Source organism: Halichoerus grypus, chromosome 2 (assembly GCF_964656455.1).
Source record: "Halichoerus grypus chromosome 2, mHalGry1.hap1.1, whole genome shotgun sequence".
NCBI lineage: Eukaryota > Metazoa > Chordata > Mammalia > Carnivora > Phocidae > Halichoerus > Halichoerus grypus.
This window is the reverse complement of record NC_135713.1, coordinates 117,812,679-117,840,647: the sequence shown is the minus strand read 5'-3', so window position 1 is coordinate 117,840,647 and position 27,969 is coordinate 117,812,679. Positions and strand designations below refer to the sequence as shown.

General features: G+C 47.9%; 1 protein-coding gene and 1 long non-coding RNA gene across 6 annotated transcripts in view; one reads left to right on the top strand and one right to left on the bottom strand.

Moving 5' to 3' along the window:
- Nucleotides 1-120: 120 nt before the first annotated feature.
- On the bottom strand, nucleotides 121-22,022 carry GNPDA1 (glucosamine-6-phosphate deaminase 1). Of its 2 annotated transcripts, none has more exons than XM_078067368.1 (7): nucleotides 22,018-22,022; nucleotides 10,189-10,312; nucleotides 7,148-7,249; nucleotides 5,532-5,714; nucleotides 4,316-4,500; nucleotides 2,458-2,632; nucleotides 121-1,557 (listed from the first exon to the last, which is right to left on the bottom strand). In XM_078067368.1, exons 2-7 carry the CDS (start codon nucleotides 10,310-10,312, stop codon nucleotides 1,457-1,459), a joined length of 870 nt encoding a protein of 289 aa, XP_077923494.1. In that variant the 5' UTR covers nucleotides 22,018-22,022; the 3' UTR covers nucleotides 121-1,456. The 2 variants fall into 2 exon arrangements, with proteins under 2 accessions (XP_077923494.1, XP_035972304.1); XM_036116411.2 differs by lacking the exon at nucleotides 22,018-22,022 and adding an exon at nucleotides 11,194-11,274 and having other exon boundaries at nucleotides 10,189-10,318.
- The window catches only part of LOC118550948 (uncharacterized), a 36,260-nt gene continuing 24,357 nt past the window's right edge, over nucleotides 16,067-27,969 (top strand). For all 4 annotated transcript variants that reach the window (XR_013445822.1, XR_004924810.2, XR_013445823.1 and 1 more), the window contains exon 1: nucleotides 16,067-16,179. This is a non-coding gene — a long non-coding RNA (uncharacterized LOC118550948). The remainder of the gene's footprint in view (nucleotides 16,180-27,969) is intronic.

Sequence of the window (27,969 nt, the reverse complement as noted above, 5' to 3'; positions counted from 1 at the left end):
GTCCTTTAGAGCCGTTGTGAGGAGTGAGTGTGAAGCGTTGCTCACCAGCTCTTCCCCAAATATGTAAAATCAACCCAGACCACCCTCTGACCTCTGGGGGCGCAAGTCCACAAAGACATATTTTATTTGAAAATATTGGATTTAATAGAAAATATCACATTGTAAACAAGTCCGCTGATCCGTTAGCCTAAGACAGAACGACAGCACAATCACGTAGAAAAGCTCAAGACCAAACACTGGTACCAGACACAGCAGTTGAAGAGAGGCGTGAGCCAGTCTCTGAAGGATCTTTCCCAGAAAGGGAGGGAGCAGCAGCTTCAAACAGGCAACAGCAATAGGGAGGCGAGGGCAGCATCCACTGCGCGAAGGCTTAAGAGTCAAAGGCAGAGCAGTAAACTCACTTTGTGAATAAGGGGGAAAGACAAAGGGGCAAAAGGGTTGTATTTCCTGACGTTCTGGGGATGGCAGAGCGCGCCACAGGAACCTGAGCGGGTTGGAAGGGCAGGGTATTTTAAGTGGGGAAAGGCTATTATTAGGCAACTTTAGAAGCATTTGGTATATTGTCTTGGCGCACTCAGGGAAGGAGAACATGTCACTCGTGTTGTGACTGAACTTAGGCCCGACTGAGCTGTTGCCTTGGCCTCCATCTCCTTAGCTGAACACACTGACATTGTGGCAGGATCTGTCGCCCCAGTGAGACCTTGGAACAAAAACATGGGGCTCTGGTGGGAAGAGGGTTTCCGCCTTCTTCCAGGTGCCAGAGGATCCCGGAGGGAGGGGAGTTTGATGTGGTTAGGCCCCTTGAGACTCTGAGTTTATCAGCAAAAGCCTTCTCTTTAGCCCTAGCCATCCAGATCCTCCTCCCCCAAGGAGTCCTCCGAGTTCATGGAAAGGCCAACTGTGAGAGCAGAAAAAACAACAACTAGGGAAAGAAAGTAAGGAATCATTTTCTTTCCATGGCACTTATAACTGAACAGAAGGTTAAGAGTTTGTTCCTTAATCTGGAACAGTGATTCCCAAATGAGAGGCAGGCCTACTCAAGAGGGGCTTTCAAAGAGGTTTGGGCCAATATACAGAGGCCCCCACTACCCCCAGTTGAGAATCAGTGTATGTAATGATAGAAATTCCTGACGGGAGTGTGTTATACATGAGAACAGTGCCAGAGGCAGAACAAAAGCTAAAAAACCCTAAGCTGTGTAGGGCAGACATCAAAATTATGGAGTACATTTTTCAGAGACTTTTTTTCTGATTAAAGTAGTTACAGAACAAGTCCTTCTCCCTGTAGCTAAACTCTCATGACTAGGCTCCATGCTGCATAGCCAAGAACAATAAGTATACCCATTTATCTGGAGTAACCATTCTGGATTAAAGAAATACAATTCTGTCCTCATAAAGGCAATTTCCAGAATTGCTCTGCCTGTCCTAAAGAGGTACTCGATGCTAGGATGAGCACAGGCTAATCACCGTACGGCTTCTCAGAAGACTGGTTTTTCTCTGTTTCTTTCTCTTTGATGCTGTACAAGGGGTCCACCAACTTGTTATGAACAAGCATTAAACCTGGGAAAAATTAAAAACAAAGGTAGTTAATGCAAGTAGACGCAGAGTTCCACGATTATGAACAATAACATCCAGGAGCTCTCAAATTTTGTCCTAGTACTGAAAATCAATCATCATCTTTTCTCTGTGGCTCCAAATGACCAAAATACTAAGAGTAGGAAAAGAATTTATTATTCCCAATGAATGCTAGAATCCACGGCCCTTTTGTAAATTCACTCTTTAGAGGTGTTGGCTATTGAAAGGTTAATCTTTTCACCAAAGAATAAATTCCTAATTTGCCTGCTTAGTAAATGAGGGTTTTCCCCTAAGTTTGCCCAAAGCAGCATGTCCTTATTTATTTATTTATAAGATTTTATTGGACACAGAGAGAGCCAGAGAGAGCACAAGCAGGGGGAAGGAGCGTCAGAGGGAGAGGCAGGCTTCCCGCTGAGCAGGGAGCCCGATGCGGGGCTCGATCCCAGGACTCTGGGATCATGACCTGAGCTGAAGGCAGACACCTAACTGCCCAAGCCACCCAGGTGCCCCACAGTGTGTCCTTAAAGCAGAAGAGAAAAAGATCCTCATGAGAGTTCAGTGCCCTACCTAGAGGGGAAGGCCTGGATGAGTCCTGGAAAGATAAAAAAAAACAACAACCCTGAGCTTCAATAGCCCTGCCAAGAGATCACCACATAGCCCTCAGACTGTTTTTCATTTCATTGTCTTCTTGCCTCCGTAGAACAAACAGGCCTCCAGAAATAGACCCTTGCAGTCATGGGTGGAAGAGCAATGACTGTGTGTTCTGGGACCGTAAGGTTTGGTTTTTATTAACATCAGAGTTGTCTATGAAAATGGCCAGAGCCAGAACACGAGAACCGCTCCTCACACCCGGCATACCCCAAACTCCCCGCCCCCTCCCCTCACCTTTGAAATACTTGACGGTTTTCACTTTCAGCTCCAGGGTGGCGTCCTCGTCGCACACAAATACTGTGCGGGGATGCTGCTGGAAGGCGGATACGGTCCACATGTGGCTCACTCCCTCCTCAATGGCCTTGTACAGAGCAAATGCCTTGTGCGCACCTGTGATGAGGATCATCACCTGGGGATCAGAAAACAAGCCTGTGATGGAGAATGAGCAGTGGAACCCGGAGTCCAGAAACCTGAGTTCCGGTCCAGTCACCCCCACTGGCTGCAAGCACTGTTGTCTTCAGTAGACCATGTGAAGTTGAAGGCCTGCAGCACACCGTGCTCCCTGCTCCCTGCTCTCTACCTTACTGCCCGGAGAACCTGAGGCTGGGACCATCACCATCCCCATGTTCTGGGATGAGGACATGCGCTCCAGGGGATTCAGGAGCTTGCCCCAGGGCATTTCTGACCCGGGGTCCATGCTCTAGCCCACCCTGTGATGGTGCCTCCTGGTACCTTTGATGACCGCTACGAACACATACGCCAGACAAAGGCCCATGCCTCTAATCCCAGCAGTTGGGACAGAGTCCCAGGGGGTCCTAGGCTGGGTGAGTTTCCACAAGTGCAGTCTGAAGAAGAGGGGTTCCAATATGCACCATTTACAAGGGGCCATGGAAGTGATGGTCATGGTTGTGTGTGTGGCCGCTGAGGTTCCATCCCACAAAGGCTGCCCCTTAATCCGGTCACTCTCAATGCCAAGTGTTAGACTGACTAATAGGACTTGGGGTGATGTTTTATGTTCAAACAAAACAAAGGCACAGACTCCCTCAACAGTTAAAATATCAAGAACATAAATGCTGGAAAGTGATTGTAAAGGAACTCTGCTCTCTAGATTTCACTGTAATTCGATGTACCATGGAGTTGTGAACAGGATTTACTGTTTCTCTCTTAAAAGATGAGACACCAGAGGCATAGTGAGAATGCAACTCTTTCTGTTCAGGACCCCAGAACTCCTGATTTCCAGACCCAGGTCCTTTCCCAGATTATAATACCCTCCCATGACAGGGAGAGCCCTCACACCCTAGTGCTTCCATGCTGTCCGGCCAAACACAGCAGGGTGACCCCCAGAGATACTGAGTCAAGGTCACCCAAGAGAAAGGTGGTGACCTCACGCATTTCACAAAAGTTCTCCTGAAATAGGGAGCTTTTTTCACTATGTAGATGTTTGTTTACAGATCTGGGCAAAGAAACTTGAAGCTACAATGTCGGTAACTGCTTCCCACTGAATATACCCCTGAAAGGAAGAGAAAATGCTTTTAAAATTCTAATGAAAGACAGTAAAGAAACTGGAACCACAAAAAATTAAAATGATACCCAACTTTCTAGGGAAAAACACACTCAACTGCGTTTAGACACTTATATTTAAATCACACTTCTCCGTGTTTACGAGTCCCCGAGCACAAGGCCATAACCACAAGTATCCTGGGGTAGCAGGGGGAGCTCCCTTCAAACAGTGACCTCCACCAACTGCAGGGAACCAGCAGTCCCTCTCAGCACCTGGGCAAATGCAAATTCCTATTCGGACATGAGTAGTGCGGGGCTCCTCTGCCTCGAGAAGCTCCAAAGGGGTGCGTAAGCAGAGGCCGGGGAGCCTGCAGCCTCCCGTGTAGCCAGTGTGGAAAGGGTCCCGCTGAGAATAGACTAGTGGCTGCCTCCAAAGAGGAAGGAGGACCAGTGAGAGGATCAGCTGGGATTTTAGCCGTATTTATAATGCCTTCATTTTTAGTAAGTGTTGTCAGGTGGTACCTGTGTAGTTAATGACAGAAAGACAAGTCCAACCCCCCAAGGAAGGCCCGGGGACCCCATGTGCCCTTACCTCTCTAGCATCCATGAGAGTGCCCACACCCACCGTCAGGGCCATGGTGGGCACCTTGGTGAGATCACCATCGAAGAACCTAGCGTTGGCCAGGATGGTGTCCATGGCCAGAGTCTTCACACGGGTCCTGGACACCAGACTGGAGCCCGGCTCATTGAAGGCAATGTGTCCATCAGGGCCGATGCCTGCCCGGGAGAAACAGCCAGGGCAGCCCTGTCAGTCCCAGGGATCCAAGATTTCAGGAACAGACACCTATCCTTCCCCACCTGGGGTGTGTAAAATCCTTGAAATCATAGCTCTTTTCTCATTCACCCCGGGCAAGTGCACTTTAAGTGTAAGATCCTCCCCTCTCCCCACCTCCTAGCCATTTCTGTTTGAGGCACACACACGACCTGGTCACCTTGCAACCACCCTCAGAAAGCTAAGTAAGCAGTACTCCAACTAGCTTCTGCTTCCCTAGAGCATCGAAGGTAACTTCTCCTGCCAGTAGTCAGGGGTCCTGCCGCTGGGATAGTCACAGCAAATAAAAAAACAGGGACTGGACAAGGGTTGCAAAGTTTATAAAATCTTTGAACATGAGTGCTCTTAGCCTCTTCCTCCTACCTTGAAGTAAAGAAGAGTTAAGTCTAGAGCAGTAAAAGCTTAACACTCCCGTGGGTGGCTCCAGAGATGGCAAAAGATGGAAACGTAAGGGGGCAGCCCAGGGTAGGGACAGAGCACAAACTGAGAAGGGGACACCCTGGGTTCCTGCTTTCTTGCCACTGCCCTGGCTGACCTGGGGCAAGTCACAAAACTTCTCTGGGGTTCATATGGCTATCTACAGTGTGCAGGGGCTGAGTGCAGAATCTTCTCGAACCATAGGAGTCTTTGATTTTAACTGTTTAGGTAAGTCCCGTGGACTGATCCATATAAAACCTCAGGACTAGGGAACAGAATCTTCGAGTCCAAATCCAAACATCTCACTTGACCAACAAGGCATGGGAGCACAGAGAGAGGAGATGTCCAAGATCAGACGGTCACTGAGCAGCACAGCCAAGGCGGGGAGTGAGGGCTCCTATCTATGTCTTCCCTGCCTCCTCAGGGGAATAAATGGTTCCTGCTATTACCAGTGCAGTGAGGAAGCTGTTGGGAGGCAGGCATGGGTCCTGTCCCCCCTCCATGTGTTCTCAGCACCCTGGGCCTGCCCTGGACACGTGCCGCAGAGTGGCAGGCTCACCTCCGACGAACAGCTCAATCCCCCCTGCGGCTTTGATCTTCGCTTCAAAGGCGTCACACTCAGCCTGCAGGTCAGGCGCATTCCCATCCAGAATGTGGGTGTTTTCTGGGAGGATGTCAATGTGCTTGAAGAAGTTGTTCCACATGAAGGAGTGGTAACTCTCCGGGTGGTCTCGAGGAAGGCCTGTGGGACCATGGCGACACTCAGTCATGCCCAGGCTGAGCCAGAGCCCTCCTCCCACGGCGGATGCCAGGATGCCCTCAGACCTCCACAGACACTTTCAGGGGAACGCCCAGCAGGGGGCCTTGGGCACCAGGCTGCGATCAGCCACGACTGGCTGGGGTGGTATCCCCGTGTCCACCCACCACCACCACCTGTGACGGCAGGACTGGCCCAGAGTGACTGCACCCCGGGAGCCTGAGAAATCCCCTCATTCTCATCTCCTTTTCACGAGGGAGTAATTGTAGGCGGGAGGCCAGGGTCACTCTGGGCTTCTGGAGGAGGCCTACAACCCGCGGGTAGGGCTTGGCCCATCCGGGGCAGGAAGCAAGCATACCCCTTGCCCGTGTCTCCCACCCCACCATTCACCCCCAGTTATACCCCTCCCAGCCTGAACCCCAGCTTGAACACCAGCTGGTTGGAGAGAATTCTCTCAGGGCTTCTGCAAAATGATTTTTAGCCAAGAAGAAAAAGTTTCAAGTGGATGTGTAACTAAACATGAAGAATGTTTAATGTCAGCCTTAAAAAGGAATGAAATTCTGACACATACCACAACATGGACGAACCTTGAGGACATTTTGTTGAGTGAAATAAGCCAGTCACAGAAAGACAACTCTCTGATTCCACTTAAATGAAGTAGCTAGAGTAGTGAAATTCACAGAAGCAGTAAAACGATGGTTGCTAGGGGTTGGGAGAGCGGGCAATGGGTAGTTGGTGTTGAATGAGTAGAGAGTTTCAGTTTTGCGAGATGAAAAGAGTTCTGGAGATTGGTTACACAACACTGTGAATATCCTTAACGCTGCTAAACTCTACACATAAAAACGGTTGGATGGTAAATCTTAGGTCTATTTTACCACAATTGAAAATAAGAATGTTTCAAGTGTAGCCTTACAAAATGATGGCGGGGGTGGGGGTAGGCGGGGGTGACAGAAGACCAAGGTACAGCTTTTCAGCACTGGAAGGGACACCAGTCTCTGCTCCTCTCCCAGTGTGCCTGGCAGAAAGGCAAGCTGGAGGATGAGCACTGGAGGGAGAGACCAGACATAGACAGAGGGATGAGCCCATCTGCAATTACTGGTTACAGAAAGAAACGGCATGGAGTTGGGGAGGAGGCAGAGGAGAAGGAGATACTCTAACATTTAAAATGGCTGCTCCGTGTAAGAGGCTTCCATATCTGTTCGATCACTTAATGCTTACAACCTGAGGTCAGCTTTCAGAGCACCGTTTTACAGCTGAGTACACCAAGGCCTGGGAGAGAAAGCTTTCGCTAATGGAGCTTTATCACCAAATCTCACTGGTTCCCAGAGACGTCCCTATTCCCCTCCCGGGCTACGCCTAAACGGGGAGGAACAGGACTCTCCTGGAATCAGGGAAGACCTGGAAAGAGACAGACTCACCCACATACTCATCCATGTTGAAGGTCTTCACGTATCTGAAGGACAGGTCTCCATTCTTGCAGTACTCAATGAGCTTCTTGTAGCAGCCAATTGGGGTGCTCCCTGTGAGAGAGGCCACAGCCATGAACACCCTTCAGCTCCCAGCTCCTGAGGACACCCAGGGATGAGGGCTGCTCAGCAGGGAGAACCTGTCAGATCTGAAGCCCTCCCCCGGTGCCCCAGTCCTAACCACCATCCCGTCAGTGCTTCCGAAGGCTACGTCCCCACCAGAGCGTGAGCTCCAGGAGGCCAGGGCTGCATCTGTCTTGTCCGCCGCCGAATCCCAGTGGTCAGCACGCCGCTGACTGGCACGACCGGAATCAGTAACCGAGTAAACATCACACCTAACGTCCTGACGTGTTCGGTGAGCAACTAGTATGTCCCCCACATGATGGGGACACAAAGGAGGCCCAGACACGCAGCCGCTCGGAACGAGCTCACTGGCTGGGACTGGGACAGGAAGCAGCGATGTCAGCTGCGACCAGCCCAAGTCTGTGGGCTCAGGAAGACTTCCCCGAGGAGCAGCAAACTCCTGCGAACTGAGTCTCATTAAAAAGTCAAGGTCATAGAGCACATGAAAAAGGCGGGAGGACCTCTGTAGATTTAAGAACTAAATATGCGTGAAGTCTGGATACTGGATTATTGGGGGGAAAAAACTATAAAAGGTAAATGTGGACAATGAGGAAAAAAATGTTACTAGTGTCTGCATAACAGACGGTATTATGGAATGATTTTTTTAATAGGTATGATAACAGTATCGTAGTTAGTCAGGTAAGAGAACGTCTGTACTCTGAGGAGATAGATGCCAAAAGATATAGAGGTCAATCGTCAGGAGGTTTGGGACTTACTTTCAAGTGGCTCATAAAAAAAAAAAAAGTGTGTGTGTGTTTGTGTGTAGACAGAGAACACGAGCCAGAAGAGATGAAGGGTAAATGCGGCAAATATTAACAATGGGCGAGCCTAGGAGAATGGTACTGTACTAGTCTTTCAGCTTTTGTGAATATTTGAAATTTTTTAAAATAAGAGGATGGAAAGAAAAAAGCCCCACCCAAATCAGATCGCTCTTTTCACAACCTACTAATGCCTTCTTATTTCACTGAGTCATAACCAGTCCTAACAAAGGCTCCCTGTAACTCGGCCCCGGGTTCCCACCCTCACCCGTACTCATCCCGCTCCTCACCTGCTCCTCCTTCAGGTACCTGCACAACTCTCACCTCTTCTGGCCTCTACTCAGATGTCGCCTTCTCAGAGGAACCTTCCCTGCCACCCCGTCTGACACCGCGGGCCCCCTCCCCTGCCTAGACATTCCCTATCCCCCCTTCCCTGTCTCATTTTTCTCCTTCACTCATCACCACCTAACATACTCTGTTTTGTCAAGTAACTTGCTTATTGTCTGTCTCTCCTACTACCATTTAAACTTCAGGAGGCAGGAGTTTATGTCTTTTTTGTTTGTCGTCGTATCCCCAGCACCTAGAAGAGCTCGGCATATGGTGGGCATTCACTAAATACCTGCTGAATCAAAGTTCCCCCCGACCCATCAGCAGTCTGTCCCTGAGCCAGGGCCTCAGCCGTGCCTGAGCCCCACAGCTTCCCTGGCCTTCCCCTGAGCTTCGTCATGTCATGTCCCCTTTCCAGACTTCGAGCTTTCCCTTCAATTCTGTGAGCTCCCCGTTATCTAGCCAATACAATCCTTTTCTGCGTAACTTAGCCAGAGCTGGTTTCTTTGGTTTCCACCCAGAACCCCCGACTGGCATTTCACCTAACAGAACGCATGTTCCAAGGAACCCAAATGGAAACGCTGTGCTCGTTCAGGTATGGCAGTCAGGAGGGGGCCAGGTCTTGGAGGGCCCTGAAGGCCACACTGAGGAGCTGGGACCTGATCGTGCAGGTGATGGGGCATCAGGGAGGGATGTCAGCAGAAGCAGAAACTCTGACCTAGAGAAGCTCCACGGTTAGCAAACAGGATGTTAGTGCAGCCCCTCCAGGGCCCGAGATGTTGGTGGTTTTGCAGATACGTGCAGCTAGGCTCCCACAAACGTCTAGTGCAGAGGCCCGCAAACTTCAGCCCACAGGCCAAATCTGGCCTGCGGCCTGTGTTTATACAGCTCATCAGTTAAGAATGGTTTTTACACTTTTTATGTTTATAAATATCAAGAGTATGACTTTGTGACATGCGAGAATTATACGAGTTCAGACCTGAGCGTCCACCAGGCTCTATCAGTAGACGGCCAGGCGCATTCATTTATGTGTGTCCGCAGCGGACTTTGAGCTACATGGACGGTTAAGTAGTTGCGACAGAGGCCCTACGGCCAGGGAAGTGTAAAATATTAACTATGTGACCATTTACAGAAAAAGTTTGAAGGCCCCTGCTCTAGTGGATGGGACACTGGGGCAAATCCACCCAAACTCGGAGAGAAAGAATCAGGACCATATGCCTTGAGGAGCTGGGGTCAAAATAGATATCCTCCCATAAAGGCAATAAGCTGATTTTTCTAGAAGAAACTGAGGCTGTTTTTCAAGTAGGTCCTGTGTCTAATTAAACCTTACAGAAAATGTCTTGAGTAGACTATCAATTCTGCCAAGGATGGTACTCAGCTAGTAGCACTCGAGAGATGCACAGAAGTTAATTCATTACATAAAATGTATGCCTGAAGGCATTAGGACTTAATTCTGTTACGGACTCTGAGACTCCGAGACAGCCTGTTGTGGTCAGGGCTGACTTAGAATGGAGCTGAAAAATCAAGTTCTTCCTGCCTAACCGAGATCCCTTCTACTCCAGAACTCTTCAGGAGCAGGCAGGACCTAAACCAAACCATAATGGCAGCTGGGTCCTCCTGTTTTGCGTTTCCAGGAAGCAGGGTTGTTCACTCATAGCACCAGCACCCCAGACCCCTCCTTGTAAGTCCCCTGGCTCAGTGAGCCCACGTACCTGGCTCCTTAAAAATCCTAATGCTCACTCACTCCCCCACAATCCATGGCACCCTCTCCATCCCCCAACGCACCAGTGGGAAGTCCCAGGGTGAAGTACTTGTCTGGCCCCGGGTTAAACTGGATGATGCGATTCCTGATGTACTTGGCTGCCCACTCGCTGGCCTGAGAATAATGGTCCAGGATGATGAGCTTCATCTTGTCCTGTAGGGGGCAGGTGACAAAAGGAATCAGTGGTAAGGGACAGGGAGAAAGGGATGCAGGTGGCTGGCGAGAGGGGAGAAGCCCTTCTCACCCAGCAACAACCTCTCCCCAGGGTGTCCGAGCAAGGAAGAGGAAGACCCCAACTTTCGGTTCACAGAGGAATTAATAGGCTGGGCCAAGTGCCTCCACCACCCACCAGGAGGCGCTGCTGTGAGACAGACCGGGGTTCTACTCTCAGTTCCTCCATTTACCAACCGCAGGACCTTGGTCAAAGGACTCAAGTTCTCCCAGCCTGTTTCTTCTTACGTGAAAATGGGGACCTACCCGACAAATTTCACGATGGTGAATATTAAATGAGGGCATGTAAACCACACACTATTCAATATGCTGGCTGTTATCTTGTAGCTCGACCCAGCCCCCTTTCCCCACTTCTCTGCCCCCACGCGCTGGATAGTCTGTACCCACGGCCTCTTCCTCAATAGAGGGGTCATGGGATCATATGGGCCACTATAGCAGGTGAGAGCCATGGAGTTTGCCTGGAGACGTGTGTTCCCCTGTAGAGGGGTGCTCCCGTCGGCCTTGCTTTGTGGACCCTCAGTTTCCCCCAAAGCACAAGGGGTCAATGTAATCGCCCCGCACTGCGATCACTCAGGGTGGGAGGCGGGGATGGCGGTCCCGGCCAGCCGAAGGATACAGGAGTGTTTGCCCGACGCCGATCGCGATCCCATCGCCCCTCCGGCCCTGCACCGGGAAGGGGCGTCCCGGCAGCTCGCTGGGCTCCCGGCTCCTGGGGAACCCGAGGCTGGGGCAGCGCCTGGACCCCCGCCCACGCCCACCCGCGAGGAGGGTCCCCGCCAGCCCCGCTCCCCACTTACTCGGACACCTCCCGCGGCGCCTGCAGCAACTGCGCCGGCGGCCCCGCCCCGCGCGGGTCACGTGGCCCCGGGTCACGCGGAGCCGCTCTCCGCCGGAGGGGCTGACTCTGCGGGGCCCACTGCGGGGCCCTGGCCGCCCGCGGACTCTGCCCTGCCTGGGGCCAGCCCCCCTCTCCTCTCGGCTCTGGGAGCAGCTGTGGGAGGCGAGGCTTGGAGGCCGGTTTTGTGCGGCCCGGAGACTTGGGGGCTCCAGGTGGCCCCGAGGAATGCAGTGCCCAGGCCCGGGGCGGGGAGGCTGGGGCCAGGTTTTTAGTCCTGGGGGGAGGAAGGGGGGAGGAAGAGCAAAATCGCTTCCTTAGAGCCTCAGGGATTGGGCCTGGCTCTGTCTTCCATTTAACTTTTTTAGGTGTCATTTTTTTTTTACGTAGATATTACAACTTTTTTGCTTTAAATATAATTAGATTTTTCTTTCTTTTTTTAATCTTAATCTTCACAGCAGTCTATATTTAGAGAAAGAGGGAGGTCCCTGGTCTCCCCAGCTCCCCACCCCAAGATAACATTGCTGAGAGTTTAGGCTACATTTCCAAAATCTTTTTCCTTGAATATATTTTACATTTTACAGAAATGGGAACACACCACACACGATGTCCACAGGGAGCTAGGTGGCCTTATTCCACAGGTGCCATGATTGGGCTCACCCCTGCCCTGGGGCCCAGCTGCAGCTCCAGCCCAGCTCGATAGAGGTGGTGTTGGGCTGGTGAGGCCCTGATGAGATGGGGCTGTGGGGCTAATAACCTCTACGGTTCTAAGGACTTGTTCTTTGGCCTCAGTGTTGGTTTAGTTGTTAAAACAACAGCAACAACAACAACAACAACAAAACACACACACACAGAAAGACCATGCAGTCAGAAACCTCATCTCAGCTTGAGCACTGTAGATGTTTCACAACCCCAATCTCCAAACACATCAGATAACGGGGCCTGGTCTCCGGCAGCTGCATTCCCATCATTCCAGGAAGAGTGACTTCATGTGACTTTAATTGGGCCTGTCGCCCCCATTATGCTTTCTGTAGGGAACCAGTTCCAGGTCTCTCTTAAGCCTGGCAGCTCTGGAATCAGAGAGCTAGGGGACAAATCAGGAAGATCTGGTTTAGTCAATCCCTGGTTCTTGAGTGAGTGACTCAAGCAAATGACTCAACTTCTCCAGGTCTGAATTTTCTCTTCTAAAACATGGGAACCGGATGGGGATACGTAATCCTGACCTCAGGTATCTATCGTGAGTACTGGATGGAACAGTAGCAGAGCCTGGCATTCATGGCCAGCCATGATTACCCCTCCTGTCCTCCCAGCCTCCCTACAGCCTACTCTCTACCCTGCAATGCCCTCTACCCTAACCTCCTGCCCCTCATGTTCCTCCCACTGCATGTCTGGGTTTGAACTTACCCATACCCGTCCTTCCATTCTCGTTTTAGAACCAAAATGGGCTAATTCAAAGAGTTGTGGATTCATCCTTGCAGTGGAACACTCTATAGCTGTCCTGTGGGTGGATGTTTTTGTACTCTTCCGTTGCCCTTGCTTTGCGTAAACACATTGCCCCAAGCCTCAGAAAATCCTGCTTGGGGCCTGGGGTTCATGTGGGTTTTGTGAAGCTGGTCCTACCCTCTGGCCTAATCAATTAGAGAGCTCCATGGCCCGGGCCATGACTGATTCACGACTAGGCAGACACGGAAGATACTAACCCAACAGCCACTCACAGCCTTCCTTCTCCTTTGCTGCTTCCCACTGTAGCCTCTGGAAAGTTAGCTACTCTCCCAGCTTCTCAGCCAGGATGTGGCCAGGTAACCTAGTTCTGGCCAGTGAAGTAAAAAGATGGCTCTGGGAAGATACTCTTGCTTTCTGAGAAAAGTGACATGCTTGCAAAACAAACTGTCTGTTCCTTCCCTTTTCTTCCTGCCTTGATGGCAGATGTGATGCCTGGAGCTGGAAAAGCTGTTTTATGACCATGAGGCAACAAGCATAAGGATAGAGTGAAGGATAGAAAGAACATTAAGTCCTTAATATTTGACCAGTGCTGGGACTCCTGCGTCTGGACTTCTTCTAAGTAAATAATAAATATCCTATGGTTTAAATGTTAAGCCACTGTTAGAGTTTTCTGTGACTAAAGTTGAAAATGTGACTCATTGTTACGGTGGATGACTCAGGTCTTTCTCGGGGTTTATGTTGGTATTTTGGGGAGATACATTGTGGGGAGCTGCAAAATCCAGAAAGGTTTAGAGCTGCCAGTGAGAAAAGCAGAACCAAGAGAAAAGTGATACAGAATCCTGATGACATCATCTGATCCACTTAGATCTAGCCATGTCTGAAGCCAAGTATACCCCATTAAGTTCAATAGTTGTGTGAATGAATAAGTGAAAACATAAATAATTTTTTTTTTACCCTGAGGCTAGTTAGAGGAAATTCTGGAAGGATACTTAGTTATCTATTGCTGCATAATAGATGATCCCAAAACTCAATGGCTAAAAACAATAAGTCCAATAAGAGCCAAAGAGAAATGTGCTGTGAAGCCATGAAAAGACATGGAAGGAAACTCAAGGGTGTGTCACCGAGAGAAGCTGATCTGAATAGGCTATGTCTGCTGTAAGAGTCCAACGATATAACATTCTGGAAAAGGCAAAACTAGAGAGACAGTAGAAAGATCAGTAGTTGCCAGCAGTTAGGGAGGAGAAAGGGATGAATAAGTGGAGCACAGAGAATTTTTAGGGCAGTGAAACTGTTCTGTATGATGCTGTCAGGGTGGATACGTGTCGCTCTACACGTGTCTAAACCCAGGGAATGTACGAGAATGAACCCTGATGAAAACGGTGGGCTTTGGCTGATTACGACGTGTCAGTGTAAGTTCATCATACAAATAACAAGTGTTTGTTATATTTATAATAACACACGTGCCCCCCTCTGGTGGGAGATGGTGATAATGCGGGGGGCTGTGCATCTGCGGGCATGGGAGGCATATGGGCTTCTCTGTACCTTCCTCTCAATTTTGCTGTGAACCTAAAAATGTTCTAAAAAAAAATCCTTTATGGCACCTGGGTAGCTCAGTTGGTTAAGCGTCTGCCTTCGGCTCAGGTCATGATCCCAGGGTCCTGGGATTGAGTCCTGCTCCTCAGGGAGTCTGCTTCTCCCTCTGCCCCTCCTCCCACTTGTTCTCTCAATCTCTCTCTCTCTCTCTCAAATAAATAAAATCTTAAAAAAAAAATTTAAAAATCCTTTAAAAACATTTATTTTTTATGATCTCTCATGATTTCTATATGCTAGATATTCAGACAGGGTACAGTGGGGATGATGAATGGAGCCTTAAATGTGAGAAGGCTGGAGCTGGGATCATGAGGCTCGTTTACTCACACGTCTGGTGGTTGATGCTGACTGTTGGCTGGAACACTTGCCTAAGGGCTTCTCCTTGTGGCCTGGGCTTCCTCACAACATGGTGGCTGGGTTCCAAGGGCAAGCATATTGGACAGACGTGGGTACCCTATCATGGAATGGACTCCAGAGCTACACTGTCTGGATTTGAATCCCAGCTCTGCTACTTCCTGATTGAGTAACTTCTGGTAAGTCACTTAATTCCTCTGTGCCCTAATTGCTTCATCCATAAAATAGGAAAAATATCTTCCTTATAGTATTTACTATTATAATGAAGAATGATTACCTCAGGGAGGAATACATGATTTAATAGATGTAGGGCACTTAGAATAATGCCTGGCACAGAGTTAGCCATCGCTAAGGAATTGTTTTGAGATGGGTCTCGAAAGAGAATTAGGATTTGGTCGTTGAAGAAGAGGAGGATGGCATTATAGGCAGGGGTGATCATGGAGGCACAGAGGCTGGGGCTGAGGTGTTCACCAAGGTAAAAAAATAAGAACCCAGAACACCCAGTTAAATTTGAATTATTCCTAATTGCCTCCACGTATATACTTTGAGATAAAAAATTGCATAAAACCCACTTCTTTTCTTCTTCTTCTTTTTAAAGACTTATTTATTTGAGAGAGAGAGTGGGGGGGTGGGGGGAGGAGCAGAGGGAGACAGAAAATCCTAAGCAGACTCCCTGCTGAGCGAGGAGCCTGACTCCTGGTTGGGGGGGAGGCTGGGTTTCATGACCCCAGAGATCATGACCTGAACCAAAATCAAGAGTTGGACGCTTAACCCATAGAGCCACCCAAGACATACTTATTCTAAAAACAGATTTGTTGTTTATCTGAAATAAATTATAAGTATCTAAATTACATACCTATTTATTTCATTATATTTCCCTGGTGATTTGGCTCTCCTTAATAGTACCTTGTTTTGCAGAATTTGCTTATAAAATTCTCTTAAGTTACAGTCTGTGTTCCATTTACATTTTAACATAATTTCTGCAGTGGTCACATTCAACTTATTCTGTTCTTGGCCAAAGAACAGATAATAGAAAGTACAGCGAGAGTCAAAGAGATTGAATTTGAAGATCTCACAGCTGCAACAGTGCACCTGCATTCACAAGTCTGACCTCACAACTAACCATCAACAGGGGTCCAAATGTTCAAAGGGCTGCAAATTTGCAAACTAACATTAAATTGAACTTGATGTCTGATGCAAAAAAAGATGAGCTTCATGTTTGCCTGAAAGTGAGACGTGTGCTTTTAAGTCTTAATCAGCCAGAGCTGGTTTTCGTTAAGGCGTGGGGAAGCACGGTGCAAGCGGCTAGCGGGCTTTCACAGGAGAAAGTGCGCAGGAACGTTCGGGACTCTCAGCACTAGAGCAAGGCTGCTTTTGACTCGCTGACTTTCAAGCTTGGGCTCCGGAGTGAGGGACTTGCTGATTGGCTGTTGTCTCGCAGGGGCTGTCGCTGATTGGCTGGCTTTCAGAGGCTGGGGGCTGTTCTTGACTTGCTGACTTTCAGAAGCTTGGTTACCGGGGTGAGATCATCGCTGATTGGCTGATTTTCAGAACAAAAATCGTGAGTTATCTCTTATTAATGGGGCTCACTGTTCACGACTTGGGACTTTAGCCGAAGAACAGTATTTTCCTTTTCTGAATATGAAAATAAGTACCTTTATTTTGCAGTCTTCCCTTTTATACTTCCCTCAGTTAAACCTGCAGGAGACCATACAGGATTGTCCAGATCTTTATTTGTAGAGATATGCTTTTCAGTTAGTGTGGCCTTTAATTGATTTAAGTCCCAATTACGGTGGAGGAAAAATAGCTCTGATGCTTTTTTTTTGTAATTTGATTAAAAAAAAAAAAGCTGAGTACAGGACATTCATGGCATCCTGTCAGTAGGTAGAGAGCTCAGGACAAAATACAGGATATGTTTTGCATATACAGGCAACTCTGGGGAAAGTGGAGGGAAAAGAAGAATCCCTATCCCCAACAGAAGGAAATCTAATTCTCATTTCCTTCTAGAAGGGCATTCATTATAGCCCTGCTTGTTAAAGGAAAATATTGGAAACAACCTAAGTGTCCATCATTGGGGAACTGGTTGGATAAAGTTTTGTAGATCTATAAAATGGTACACAATGCAGCAGTTAAAAAGGAGGAGTTCTGTGAACTGCTATGAAGACTACCCCATAGTTAAGTTTAAAAAAAGCAAGATGCAGGGATGCCTGGGTGGCTTAGTTGGTTAAGCGTTTGCCTTCGGCTCAGGTCATGATCCTGGGGCCCTGGGATGGAGCCCCACATTGGGCTCCCTGCTCCGCGGGGAGTCTGCTTCTCCCTCTCCTCCTGCTTGTGCTTGCTTGCACACTCGCTGGCTCTCTTTCTGTCTCTCTGTTTCTCTCTCTCTCAAGTAAAGAAATAAAATCTTGAAAAAAAAAAAAAGGCAGGATGCAGAACTCCAGGTATTGTATCATTGGCCCTAAAGGATTCATGGGGGCCATGGAGATAAGAATAAATATATGTTCCTATATGCATAGACTATCTCTAGAATGACATTCAAGAATAGTCGTGATGATCTCTTTGGGGGAGGAGACCTGAAAAGCTGCAAAACTGAAGGGGAAGGAGCAGGAAGAGTCTTCCTTTTCATGCCATATCCTTTTGATACTGTTTGATTTCTTTATCCTTTGTGAGTGCATTACCTATACTAAACACTTCAAATTACTTTTAAAACAATGATTTAAAAAATCAAATGTGCTGGGGCGCCTGGGTGACTCAGTCGGTTAAGCACCTGCCTTTGGCTCAGGTCATGATCCCAGGGTCCTGGGATTGAGCCCCACATCTCATCGGGCTCCCTGTTCAGTGGGGAGTCTGCTTCTCCCTCTCTCTCTGCCCAACCCCTTTCTCCCGCTCACGCTCTCTCTGTCTCTCTCTCTCTCAAATAAATAAATAAAATCTTTAAAAAAGAAATCAAATGTGTGACCTGGGCATGGACCAGAGGCACAGGTTTGAGATGTTGGGGGTGTGGACAGGATGTTTTCAGAGCCTGGTGACCCTTCTGCACCAGGATGGACCTCTGAGGCTGTCCGACCGGCTGTGCAGGATGTTTCCCAAATCTCTTCCACATCTCAGAGGACAGGAAGCAGCCTGGGGCTGGAAGAGGAGCAATGTCATCCCACATAGCATATGACCAAGAAACAGAGCTCACAATAAATACACCCAATTGCATAGGCAGCCAAAAGAAACAGGAACCACCCTCATTATTTATGTAGAGTTCATTTCCTGGGGGCTCTCTGTTGCTGATGGAGGTGAAAACCAAGAAGGGTCCTCCAGAGTGGCCTTGGGATTTCAGAGCTGGAGGGCTTCTCATGGGAGAGTCAATCTGCTTTGAGAATAATAGCTTTTTCCTGGCAAAAACAGATGTCTGCAGCCCAGAATGTATTACAGAGACAGAGCGTGATAAGAACTTTTGAAAATAGACGGGTTGGGAGCAGTAGAACCCACTGTGACAGATAATCAGCATCATCACAGGAGATATTTACTGAGCGTTTATTGTGGTATGCGGACAGGTGCTTTGCATACATTAGCATGTCGGTCCTTAGAACAGCCCTGTGAGGTAGGCACAATTATTGCAATTTCACTGATGAGAAAACTAGTATACAGAAGTTTAGAATTTCACCCAAGTTCATGTAAGTGAGTGGCCTGGGGCTTGAACTCAAGCTGTGGGTGCTCTTAGCCATTCTATCATACTGCCTTCAAAAGAGGGCTTCTCCAGCTCAGCCTAGAAACCAATTAAAAGCATCAAGCAGGGGCGCCTGGGTGGTACAGTCAGTTAAGTGGCCGACTCCTGGTTTCGGCTCAGGTCATGATCTTGGGGTCCTGGAATCGAGCCCTGTGTCGGCCTCCGTACTTTCGGGGGAGTCTGCTTCAGGATTCTCTCTCCCTCTGCCCCCCCACCCCCCTCACTCATGCCTTCTCTCTAAATATATGAATCAGTCTTAAAAATAAAAAAAAATTTAAAAATACAAGCATCAAGCATTCATTGAGCACCTGCTGTGCGCCTGGGGCTGGGAGAGCCATGGGAAACATTTGGTGTTTGAGTGGTAGCATGACTGTAGCAATGTGATTTCCTTTAACTGAGGGGCAAATTCACATAACAAAGAACTAACCATCGGAAAGTGAACAATTCAGTGGCATTTAGTACACTCACAGTGTTGTGTAGCCATCACCACTGTTTAGTTCCAACACCTTTTCATCACCCCCAAAAGAAGCCCCCTCTCCATTAAGCAGTTCCTCTCCATTTTCCCCTCTTCTCAGCCCCTCTAACCACCAAATCTGTGTCTGTCTCCATGGATTTACCTATTCTGGATGTTTCTTGTAAATTGAATCATATCATATATGACCTTCTGTGTCTGGCTTCTTTCACTTAGTATAATGTTTTCAGGGTTTATCCACATTGTAACAGGGATCATCACTCCATTCCTTTTTATGGCTAAATTATACTCCCTGTATCCATCTGCCACACTTTGTTGATCCGTCCACTCACTGATGGGTGTTTGGGCTATGTCCACATTCTGACTATTGCAAATGTTCTAGGACAGAGAACCAGTTCCAAACAGGTTTGGCTGTTCGCTGCTTGCAAATCAAGAGACAAGTGATGGAAGGAAAGGAAAGGTGGCTTTATTCCAGAAACTGGCAACCTGGGAAGATGGTAGACTAATGTCACTAAGACCATCTTCCCTGTCCAGGGGAAGCTGGAGGGTTTGAAAGGGGAAGGCATGGGAAAAGGTGGGGGACTGCACGCGGGAGAAGCAGGTGCCCGGGCGGTTACTCGTATGTCGACGTGACCCTGAGCAGATTCGCTGCCATCGGGGGCAGCTGTATTTGGATGTGGTCAGGCCTTATCTTCTGGGAAAGTTTGGTTCTTCACTCCTCCAAACCAGTGGTCTGCAAATCTCAAGGAAATTAAGTGAGTGCTGCAGCACATCAAGGGACTTAGGTTAACAAGCAAGGAATGCATAAGATGGAAGCAAGTCGACCCTTAGCACTGGTCCGAGGGCTTCTACACAAATAGCGCTGCTGTGAACATGTGTGTACGTGTACTTTGAGACCCGCTTTCACTTCTTTGCGGGATATACCCAGGGGTAGAATTGCTGGGTCATGTGGTAATTCTATGTTTAACTTTTTGAGGAATCCCCAAATTGGAACGTGCTATTTTTTTAAAAAAGATTTTATTTATTTAATAGAGACACAGTGAGAGAGGGAACACAAGGGGGAGTGGGAGAGGGAGAAGCAGGCTTCCGCGGAGCAGGGAGCCTGATGCGGGGCTCGATCCCAGGACCCTGGGATCATGACCTGAGCCGAAGGCAGACGCTTAATGACTGAGCCACCCAGGCGCCCCCGGAACGTGCTATTTTGACATTGGAGTCTTCTCTTGGTACCTTGGCTCTCTCCTGTCCAAGAAAAGGAGAGAGCTCCTTTCCAGGGTGAACAAGAGAAACACAGTGTGTTGTAGTGAAGACACGGGCTGGCGTAGTTTTGAGTCTCTGTTCTACCACTCGTTGATAGCATGTGTGTGGGCTAGTTGTAAGCCTCTTTGAGGTGGCTTCCTTATGTGTAGAAATCGAGATGATCCCATCATCCATCCGCCCATCCATTCATTCAGTGAATCTGCTGAGGGCTTATTGTGGTCCAGGTGATGGGGATAGAGGGAGCCTTCATTGAGTTTACAGAAGGAGGGTTGGGGGGACTGGGGAGGACCCAGGAGTGAATTATTTTGCAAAAGAAAGAATCTTTTTTTTTTAAAAGATTTTATTTTTAAATCATCTCTACACCCAACATGGGGCTTTAACTTGCAATTCCGAGATCAAGAGTCACATGCCGTACTGACTGAGCCAGCCAGGAGCCCGAAAAGGAAGAATCTTTTTGTCATGAGAATAATCACTCCCCCCCCCAACTTTTTTTAGACTTCATTTAAATTCAAGTTAACATAGTGTGTATTATTAGCTTCAGGGGTAGAATTTAGTGATTCATCACTTGTATATAACAGCCAATGCTCATTACATCAAGTGCCCTCCTTAATGTCCATCACCCAGTTACCCCATCCCCCTACCCACCTCCCCGCCAACAACCCTCAGTTTGTTCCCTATAATAATCACTCTCTGTAATCACAAGTACGTCGGAGTAGGACTGCAGCCTATTCGTCTCTGTCCCCAGCAACAAACACAGGGCCTACAGACAGAGATATGTCATTTAGGGTTCTGGGGTGGCAAGCATCAGAAACTGAGTGGCTTGGTTAAACAGATATTCCTGGAAAAAAAGATTAGGATAGCTCCCAGAATTGAAAGAATGAACAGTCTTCCGGGTTGCCAGTTCGAGACAGGTGTGTCAGCACCAGCAGCTTGTAGCTCTGCCTTCCCTGCCTCTGCTCCGACCTTGTCTCTCACCTGCGGGCCCCCAGCCCGGCTCCCAGGGCCTGACCCCCCAGCCCCAGCTCGGGGCCCGTGTGCTGTTGCAGTCACTGCCTGTAATTGGAGGGTGGGCTTTGCACCACTGCGGGGGGTTCGTCACGTTATGGCCAACCGGGGTTCGAATCCTCATTATGACAATCTTCTAGCAAATACCAGTTCAAGTGTCCGGAGGAAAAGCATCTCTGTATGAAGTCACTGTTGGAGCTGAAAGAGCAAAACCCGGCCTGGACTGACAGGGAAAATCAGCTTGCAGTGCAAAAGAAAGAAGCCAGGAGGACAGGGAAGATAAAGCCAGCGGGGGAGCCACCAGGAAACACTGTTTCTCCTCAAGTCATGCAGAAGCTGTGAGATGTCATAAGGACCTCTCTTTGGGCGACCAGTGCTTTCTGATCTGTGACGAAAGGTAAAAGCAAAGGCCTGCTTTGCTAGTCTCATCGATTACAGGGGACAGCCAACTGCTCAGCCGTCCTCACGTCACGACAGCTTTCAATCCCCAGTTAACTCTGCTTTTCTCAATCCCAAGTCCCCAAAGAGCAACGAGTGCAGTCCTGTGGAAAGGCTCATCTCACTGCGTCAGGTCGAGAAATCTGATTCCGTCAGACTGCAGGTGCAGGCTGGCTCCCGGTGGCTTTTGGGTAATGAGGCTGCACTGAGACCGTGATTGGCAGCCCCCCCCCTCCAGGACCGTGGGATGGAGGGCTGAAGTTTCTGCAGAAGAAAGTGGAACACTGTTTTCAGGAAAAGGTGCAAGTATTGGGCATCCAGACCCAAGAGCTGGCTCTTGGAGTAGGTGCTCAATTAATGCTAAGTATTATTGAGGTCATGTTCTTAGCAAATATCTTATAAATTATAGATAATAATAATACTTAATGGTGACTGAACATTTGCTGTGTGCCAGACATTGCTACTCTATTTAATTCTTTTTTTTTTTTTTTTAAGATTCTGTTTACTTATTTGTCTCGGAGAGAGAGAGCACAAGCAGGGGGAGCGGTAGAGGGAGAGGGAGAAGCAGTGATGATCCTGCCAAGTAAGCCCAATACTGGACTCGATCCCAGGACTCCTGGAGTGTGACCCAAGCTGAAGGCAGACGGTTAACCGACTGAGCCACCCAGGTGCCCCGCATCTATTTAACCTCACACCCATTTCATAAGGTCCTCTGCCCTTTCTAGAACATGCTGTCTGTGCAGGGAGTGTTGTCCAGCGTGGAGACTAGAGGCAGGTTGCTTCCAGATCTGGGTGTCCCCTCAGTGACTACTCCAGCCTAGCAGGACCCCCTGGATCTCTCTAGATCTTCGTTGGGGATGTGTGAAGGCAGAAGTGGCTCCTGGCCGGACACATGCTACTTTAGGTTAGAGGACTCACACTCTGCTCAGGCGGCAATAATGGTAACAACAACCATTCAAAACACTCACAAGTGGCTTTATTTACACACCAGAGACCTTGCTCAGAGTTTTGCATGTATCATCTCATTTAATCAGCAGAACAGCCCTGGGAGCTACGTGCTTCCTTATTTGACAGATGAGAAAGCTGAGGCCAGGAGATGTTTCTTGCTGAGGTCACATAGTTGATGAATGACAGAACCAAGACTTGAACCTAAGTCTTTCTAGAGTTCATGTGCTAAAACCACAAGGCTACGTTGCTTGAATGACCTGCGACCATTTGGAAACACAGCCTCTGTTTATATTTTTATAATCATTTATGTATGTACTTGTTCATATATAAATATGTATATATATTTTTAAAAGATTTTATTTATTTGACAGAGAGAGAGAGTGAACACAAGCAGGGGAAGTGGCAGAGGAAGAGGGAGAAGCAGGCTTCTCACTGAAGAAGGGGCCTGATGTGGGGCTCAATCCCAGGACCCTGGGATCATGACCCAAGCCCAAGGCAGACACTTAACCAAATGAGCCACCCAGATGCCCTAATATTTTTAATAAATTAATGAATAAAGCACTTAGCATAGGGGCTGGCACATGAGACTCATGAGTGTTTATGATAGTTACAATGGATATGTTCTTTTTTTTTAAAAGATTTTATTATTTATTTGAGAGAGAAAGCGAGAGAGATCACAGAGGGAGAGGGAGAAGCAGATGCCCCACTGAGCAGGGAGCCTGACATGGGACTCGATCCCAGGACCCTGGGATCATGACCTGAGCCAAAGGCAGATGCCCAACTGACTGAGCCACCCAGGCGCCCCTACAGTGGATGTGTTTTTCACAAGGATGTAAATCCTATTCTCACTTGTAACTTTAGGTTATGATTCTCATTTTATCTTCATTGCTCAGTGATGATCAATTTGCCACGACTCTTAGATGCTCTCCATCTCTCTCCTAAATGCCATCTGCCAAATTTCTCTCTCACGCCTTTTATGTGGCAAACACTTAAGGGCAAGCACCTAGAAAATAAAAACATTTCTTAGCAAATTCTTTTGGTTGGGGAGAGTCCTGTTGTCATGGGGTAAATAAGCGATCACCCCTAATTTTTCTGTTTGTAATCTCAGGAATCCGGATTTGGGGAGAGAAAGGGGGAGCAGAGACCAGGATGGCTGTCTCACAGACTGGGGAAAGCCCAGGGTTGTCTCTGCACCTGAGAGTAGCCAGAAGGGCTCAGAGTATGGCTCCCACCATTGACATCGCCGTCATCATGGGCAGCTGGGCCAAAGTGCAGGGTCCAGGGCCCCACCCCAGGCACGCTGAGGCCGTGTCTCTGGAGATGGTGCCCATGAACCTGCATTTAGCATGTCTCCTACTATATATATATATGTAGTATATATAAAACACCTTGCTACCTCAGCTATAATCTTATTCTAGTATCAAGGAGAAACTGCCTGGGGCAAGGCTGGGGTCCCTGTCAGAGGAGTAAGTATGTTTCATCAGTGCCTTGTGGATGGCTATCTTTTCAGGGGTCCCCTGTTTGGCTCTCACATGTCTTCCCTGCACAACTTTTCATCATGGCCTTACTTGCCTTTTTAACATCACTTCCTTATTACACTAGTGCTCTAAGAGTCCACCTCTGGAGAACGCAACGGGGAGCCATCACTGTCCCTGCTTCTTCCGCCAGACGCAGTTCTGCTCCCAGAGGCTGTTTGCATAGGACCTACCGTCCTTCCAGGCCCCTCACCCTTTTTCTTACTTCTTTTGGTCTTTGCTGCCCCTCTATCATCACAGGGAAGGCAGAGAGGATGCTCCTAGAATGTGAAAGACCCATTTGCCTTATGCAATTCAAGGACAAAATTCACACGAATCGGTTTTCCTTTGGATTTGAGGCACTGAGATTTTGTACCTAACTTAGTACCCGCTGGACTGAGAGAATTGAAGCCTGTTTGTTTGTGCCCTTGGCTGACCTTCCCTCCCTTCTTTCTGCTTTTGTTTATTTCTTTTCTCTAGCTGCCCTTGCAGGTTTCATTTATCAGTCTGCTTGCTTTGGGATGCCAAGAGCATGAGTCTGTGCCTGGCTGGGGGTTTAAGAGGAGGCGCTAGGAGCATTGTGGGAAGAAAGGAATAAATGCATATAAAATACCTTGCTATAGGGGCACGTGGGTGGCTCAGTCATTAAGCATCTGCCTTCAGCCCAGGTCATGATCCCAGGGTCCTGGGATCGAGCCCCGCATCGGGCTCCCTGCTCCGCGGGAAGTCTGCTTCTCCCTCTCCCACTCCCCCTGCTTGTGTTCCCTCTCTCGCTGTGTCTCTCTCTGTCAAATAAATAAATAAAATCTTTAAAAAAAAAAACCTTGCTTTAACTCCACAACAACAACAACAAAAACAAACAATCCCAACTGAAAAATGGGCAAAGGATTTGGATACACCTTTCTCCAAGGAAGATACACAAATGGCCAATAAGCCCATGAAAAAGAAAGTCAACATCACTGACCATTAGGGAAATGCAAATTGAAACCACAATGAGATACCGCTTCACACCCATTGGGATAGTTTTACCAAAAAAAAAAAAAAAACCAAAAACCAAAAAACAGAGGATAGCAAGTGTTGGTGAAGATGTAGAGAAATTGGAACTCCTGTGCTCCGCTCGTGGGAATGTAAAATGGTGCAGCGACTGTGGAAACCAGTGTGGCGGTCCCTCCGAATTAAAAATGGAATTACCATATGAACCAGCAATCCCACTTCCAGGTATATCCCCAAAAGAATTGAAACCAAGGACTCAAAGAGATACTTGTACACCCATATTCCTAGCACTATTCGTCACCATGGTCAGAAGGTAGAAACTACCCAGGTGTCCATTGACAGGTGAATGGATAAACACACTGCGGTGTCTACATACCATGGAATGTTATTCAGCCTTTAAAAGGAAGGGAATTCTGGCACATGCTACAACCTGGATGAATCTTGAGGACATTATGCTAAGTGACATAAGCCAGCAAGGGAAGGATACATATTGTGTGATTTCACTTATGTAAGGTACATGGGGTAGTCAAATTCACAGAGACAGAAAGTAGGATGGTAGTTGTCAGGGCTGGAGGCAATGGGGAAGGGAGGCTTATCTCTAATGGGTATGGAGTTTCAGTTTGGGAAGATGGGAAGAATTTGGAGATGGATGGTGGTGATGGTTGCACACCAGTGTCCATGTAAATTCCCAACATGGATGTACTAACATACTCCAGAAAGAGAACGACCGCTCACAGTTAGGGTACTGCTCTTTGTCTTTGTTCAGTAATTCCGTATTCAGGGATGTGCACTTCCCCGGACTTTCCTCTCTGTCCGGCCTTCAGCGGTTGGTCAGTCCTGCAAGCAGTGGTTTTGTCTGAGGGCCACACAAGCCGGAAGTGCCATGTGGAGAGAGCTGCTGACCCGGGAAATGCACGCCTCGGGGGGCTTTGGCTGGGTGGGGAGAGCAAAGAAGAATTTCTATCGTGACTACAACATAAGCTCCTCTGGAGAAACCTGCCCTGGTTGGTTTTCCCTGAGGTCTGGGTTTTTCTAGAAAATCACCTTTTGACTTCCAACCAGGCAGTTTCTGATGCCTCTTGGAGACGTTCTGAACAAATTGCTCATCTTTTTTTTCTACCTGATAATCACCCACATGGACCAGTCCCTTAAGTACCCCTGCCTTCCCTACCCCGAAAACCTTGGGTGTCCGGGATCATTTCATGAAGGGAGGACGGTATGGAAACCACTGTTTTCTAGAAGTCAGAGACTGCATTACCACTTCTTTAGTTTTTTGGTTGCTATTATCCATGTGCCGTCTGTGTTATTATTTACTTGATATTTTTTACAGTCATTGTTTAAACCTTAGCATTATCCTGATCAGTTGTTATCTGTGAAGTCATGGATTTTATGTTCCATATACACACATGGACTTATACACACTTTTTTTTTTTTAAAGATTTTATTTATTTATTTGACAGAGAGAGACACAGCGAGAGAGGGAACACAAGCAGGTGGAGGGAGAGGCAGAAGCAGGCTTCCCGCGGAGCAGGGAGCCCGATGTGGGGCTCGATCCCAGGACCCTGGGATCATGACCTGAGCCGAAGGCAGACGCTTAACGGCAGAGCCACCCAGGTGCCCCTATACACACTTTTTAAAAAAGATTTTTATTGTTAAATAATCTCTACACCCAACATATGACTCGAACCCACAACCCTGAGATCAAGAGTCGCCGCTCCACTGACTCAGCCAGCCTGATGTCCCTGCACACACAATTTTAAATAAATACATAACAAGTGAAAAAAAATTTACAGAAATCATCAGGTATATATACTCCACCTCAGGAGCACAGGCCTAAGTTACGGTGCTCTGAGTAAAGTTGTGGACGTGGATTCTGTCAGGCTCAGCTGTGGCCACGGGGAACCTCTCTGGCCAGTGGGTTCTTCACCTCTGGTGGCAAACCCAGTTAGAAAGCACTGTGTTTATTAGAATCACTCCAGACTCCTATCAGCTTTGGGGCATTCTCCCCAAGTTTCTCTAACTCCTTCTCTTAGGGCAAGTTTTCACCTTGCTCCACCACACCCCGGGCCGAGCAAGTCAGCTTGACTTGCCAGGTTGCCCTTAGAACTCTGCGCGGTATCCTCAGTCCCAGAGAGGGCCGGTCAGCTGAGCTAGGCAGCCGGAGGCTGCTTTTCTTTGCTAGATGTGTCTCTTAACCGCCTTTTTAGAAAGGTTTATTTAAAAATGTATTTATTTATTTGATTGAGGTACAATGTTTATGTCTTAAATGTACAGCTTGATGAATTTTTCTGTGAGTAAGCTACCACTCAAATCGAGGTACAGTCCTGTGCTGTTTGATGTGGTAGTTACCAGCCACAGATGGTTATTGAGCAACTGAGGGGTGGCTAGTTGAGGGGCCCCTAGGCTGGCTTAGGCCCTAGAGCGTGCGACTCTTGATCTGGGGGTTGTAGTTTGAGCCCCACGTTGGGTGGAGAGATTACTTAATAAAATTTAAAAAAACCACAAAGGGTGGCTAGTTGGAATTGAGATGTGCTGTAAGTGTAAAATACACTCTCAACAACTTAGCAAAAAAAAAAAGGAATATATACCATTGATAATTTTTAAATAGTAAGTAAATGTCCAAATCACAGTATTTTGTATGTTAAATAAAAATATATCATTAGGGCGCCTGGGTGGCTCAGTTGGTTAAGTGACTGCCTTCGGCTCAGGTCATGATCCTGGAGTCCTGGGATTGAGCCCCGCATCAGGCTCCCTGCTCGGCGGAGAGTCTGCTTCTCCCTCTGACCCTCCCCCCTCTCATGTGCTCTCTCTCATTCTCTCTCTCTCAAATAAATAAATAAAATCTTTAAAAATATATATATATATCATTAAAATTAAGGCTATTATAAAATTAAAGTTAAATTTCACTGGTTTCTTTTTAGCTTTTTAAATATGGCTACTAGCATATATTAAATAGCTTACATTATCATTTTTTTGGACAATGCTAGTATGGAACATTCATTCCCA

Coding starts and splice junctions, on each gene's coding strand:
- GNPDA1 (XM_078067368.1), bottom strand. CDS start 10,312: ATGAAGCTCATCATCCTGGACCATTATTCTCAGGCCAGCGAGTGGGCA. Junction 7,250..10,188: donor CACCCTGGGACTTCCCACTG/GTGCGTTGGGGG, acceptor CCTCTCTCACAG/GGAGCACCCCAATTGGCTGC. Junction 1,558..2,457: donor AACCGTCAAGTATTTCAAAG/GTGAGGGGAGGG, acceptor AATTTTTCCCAG/GTTTAATGCTTGTTCATAAC.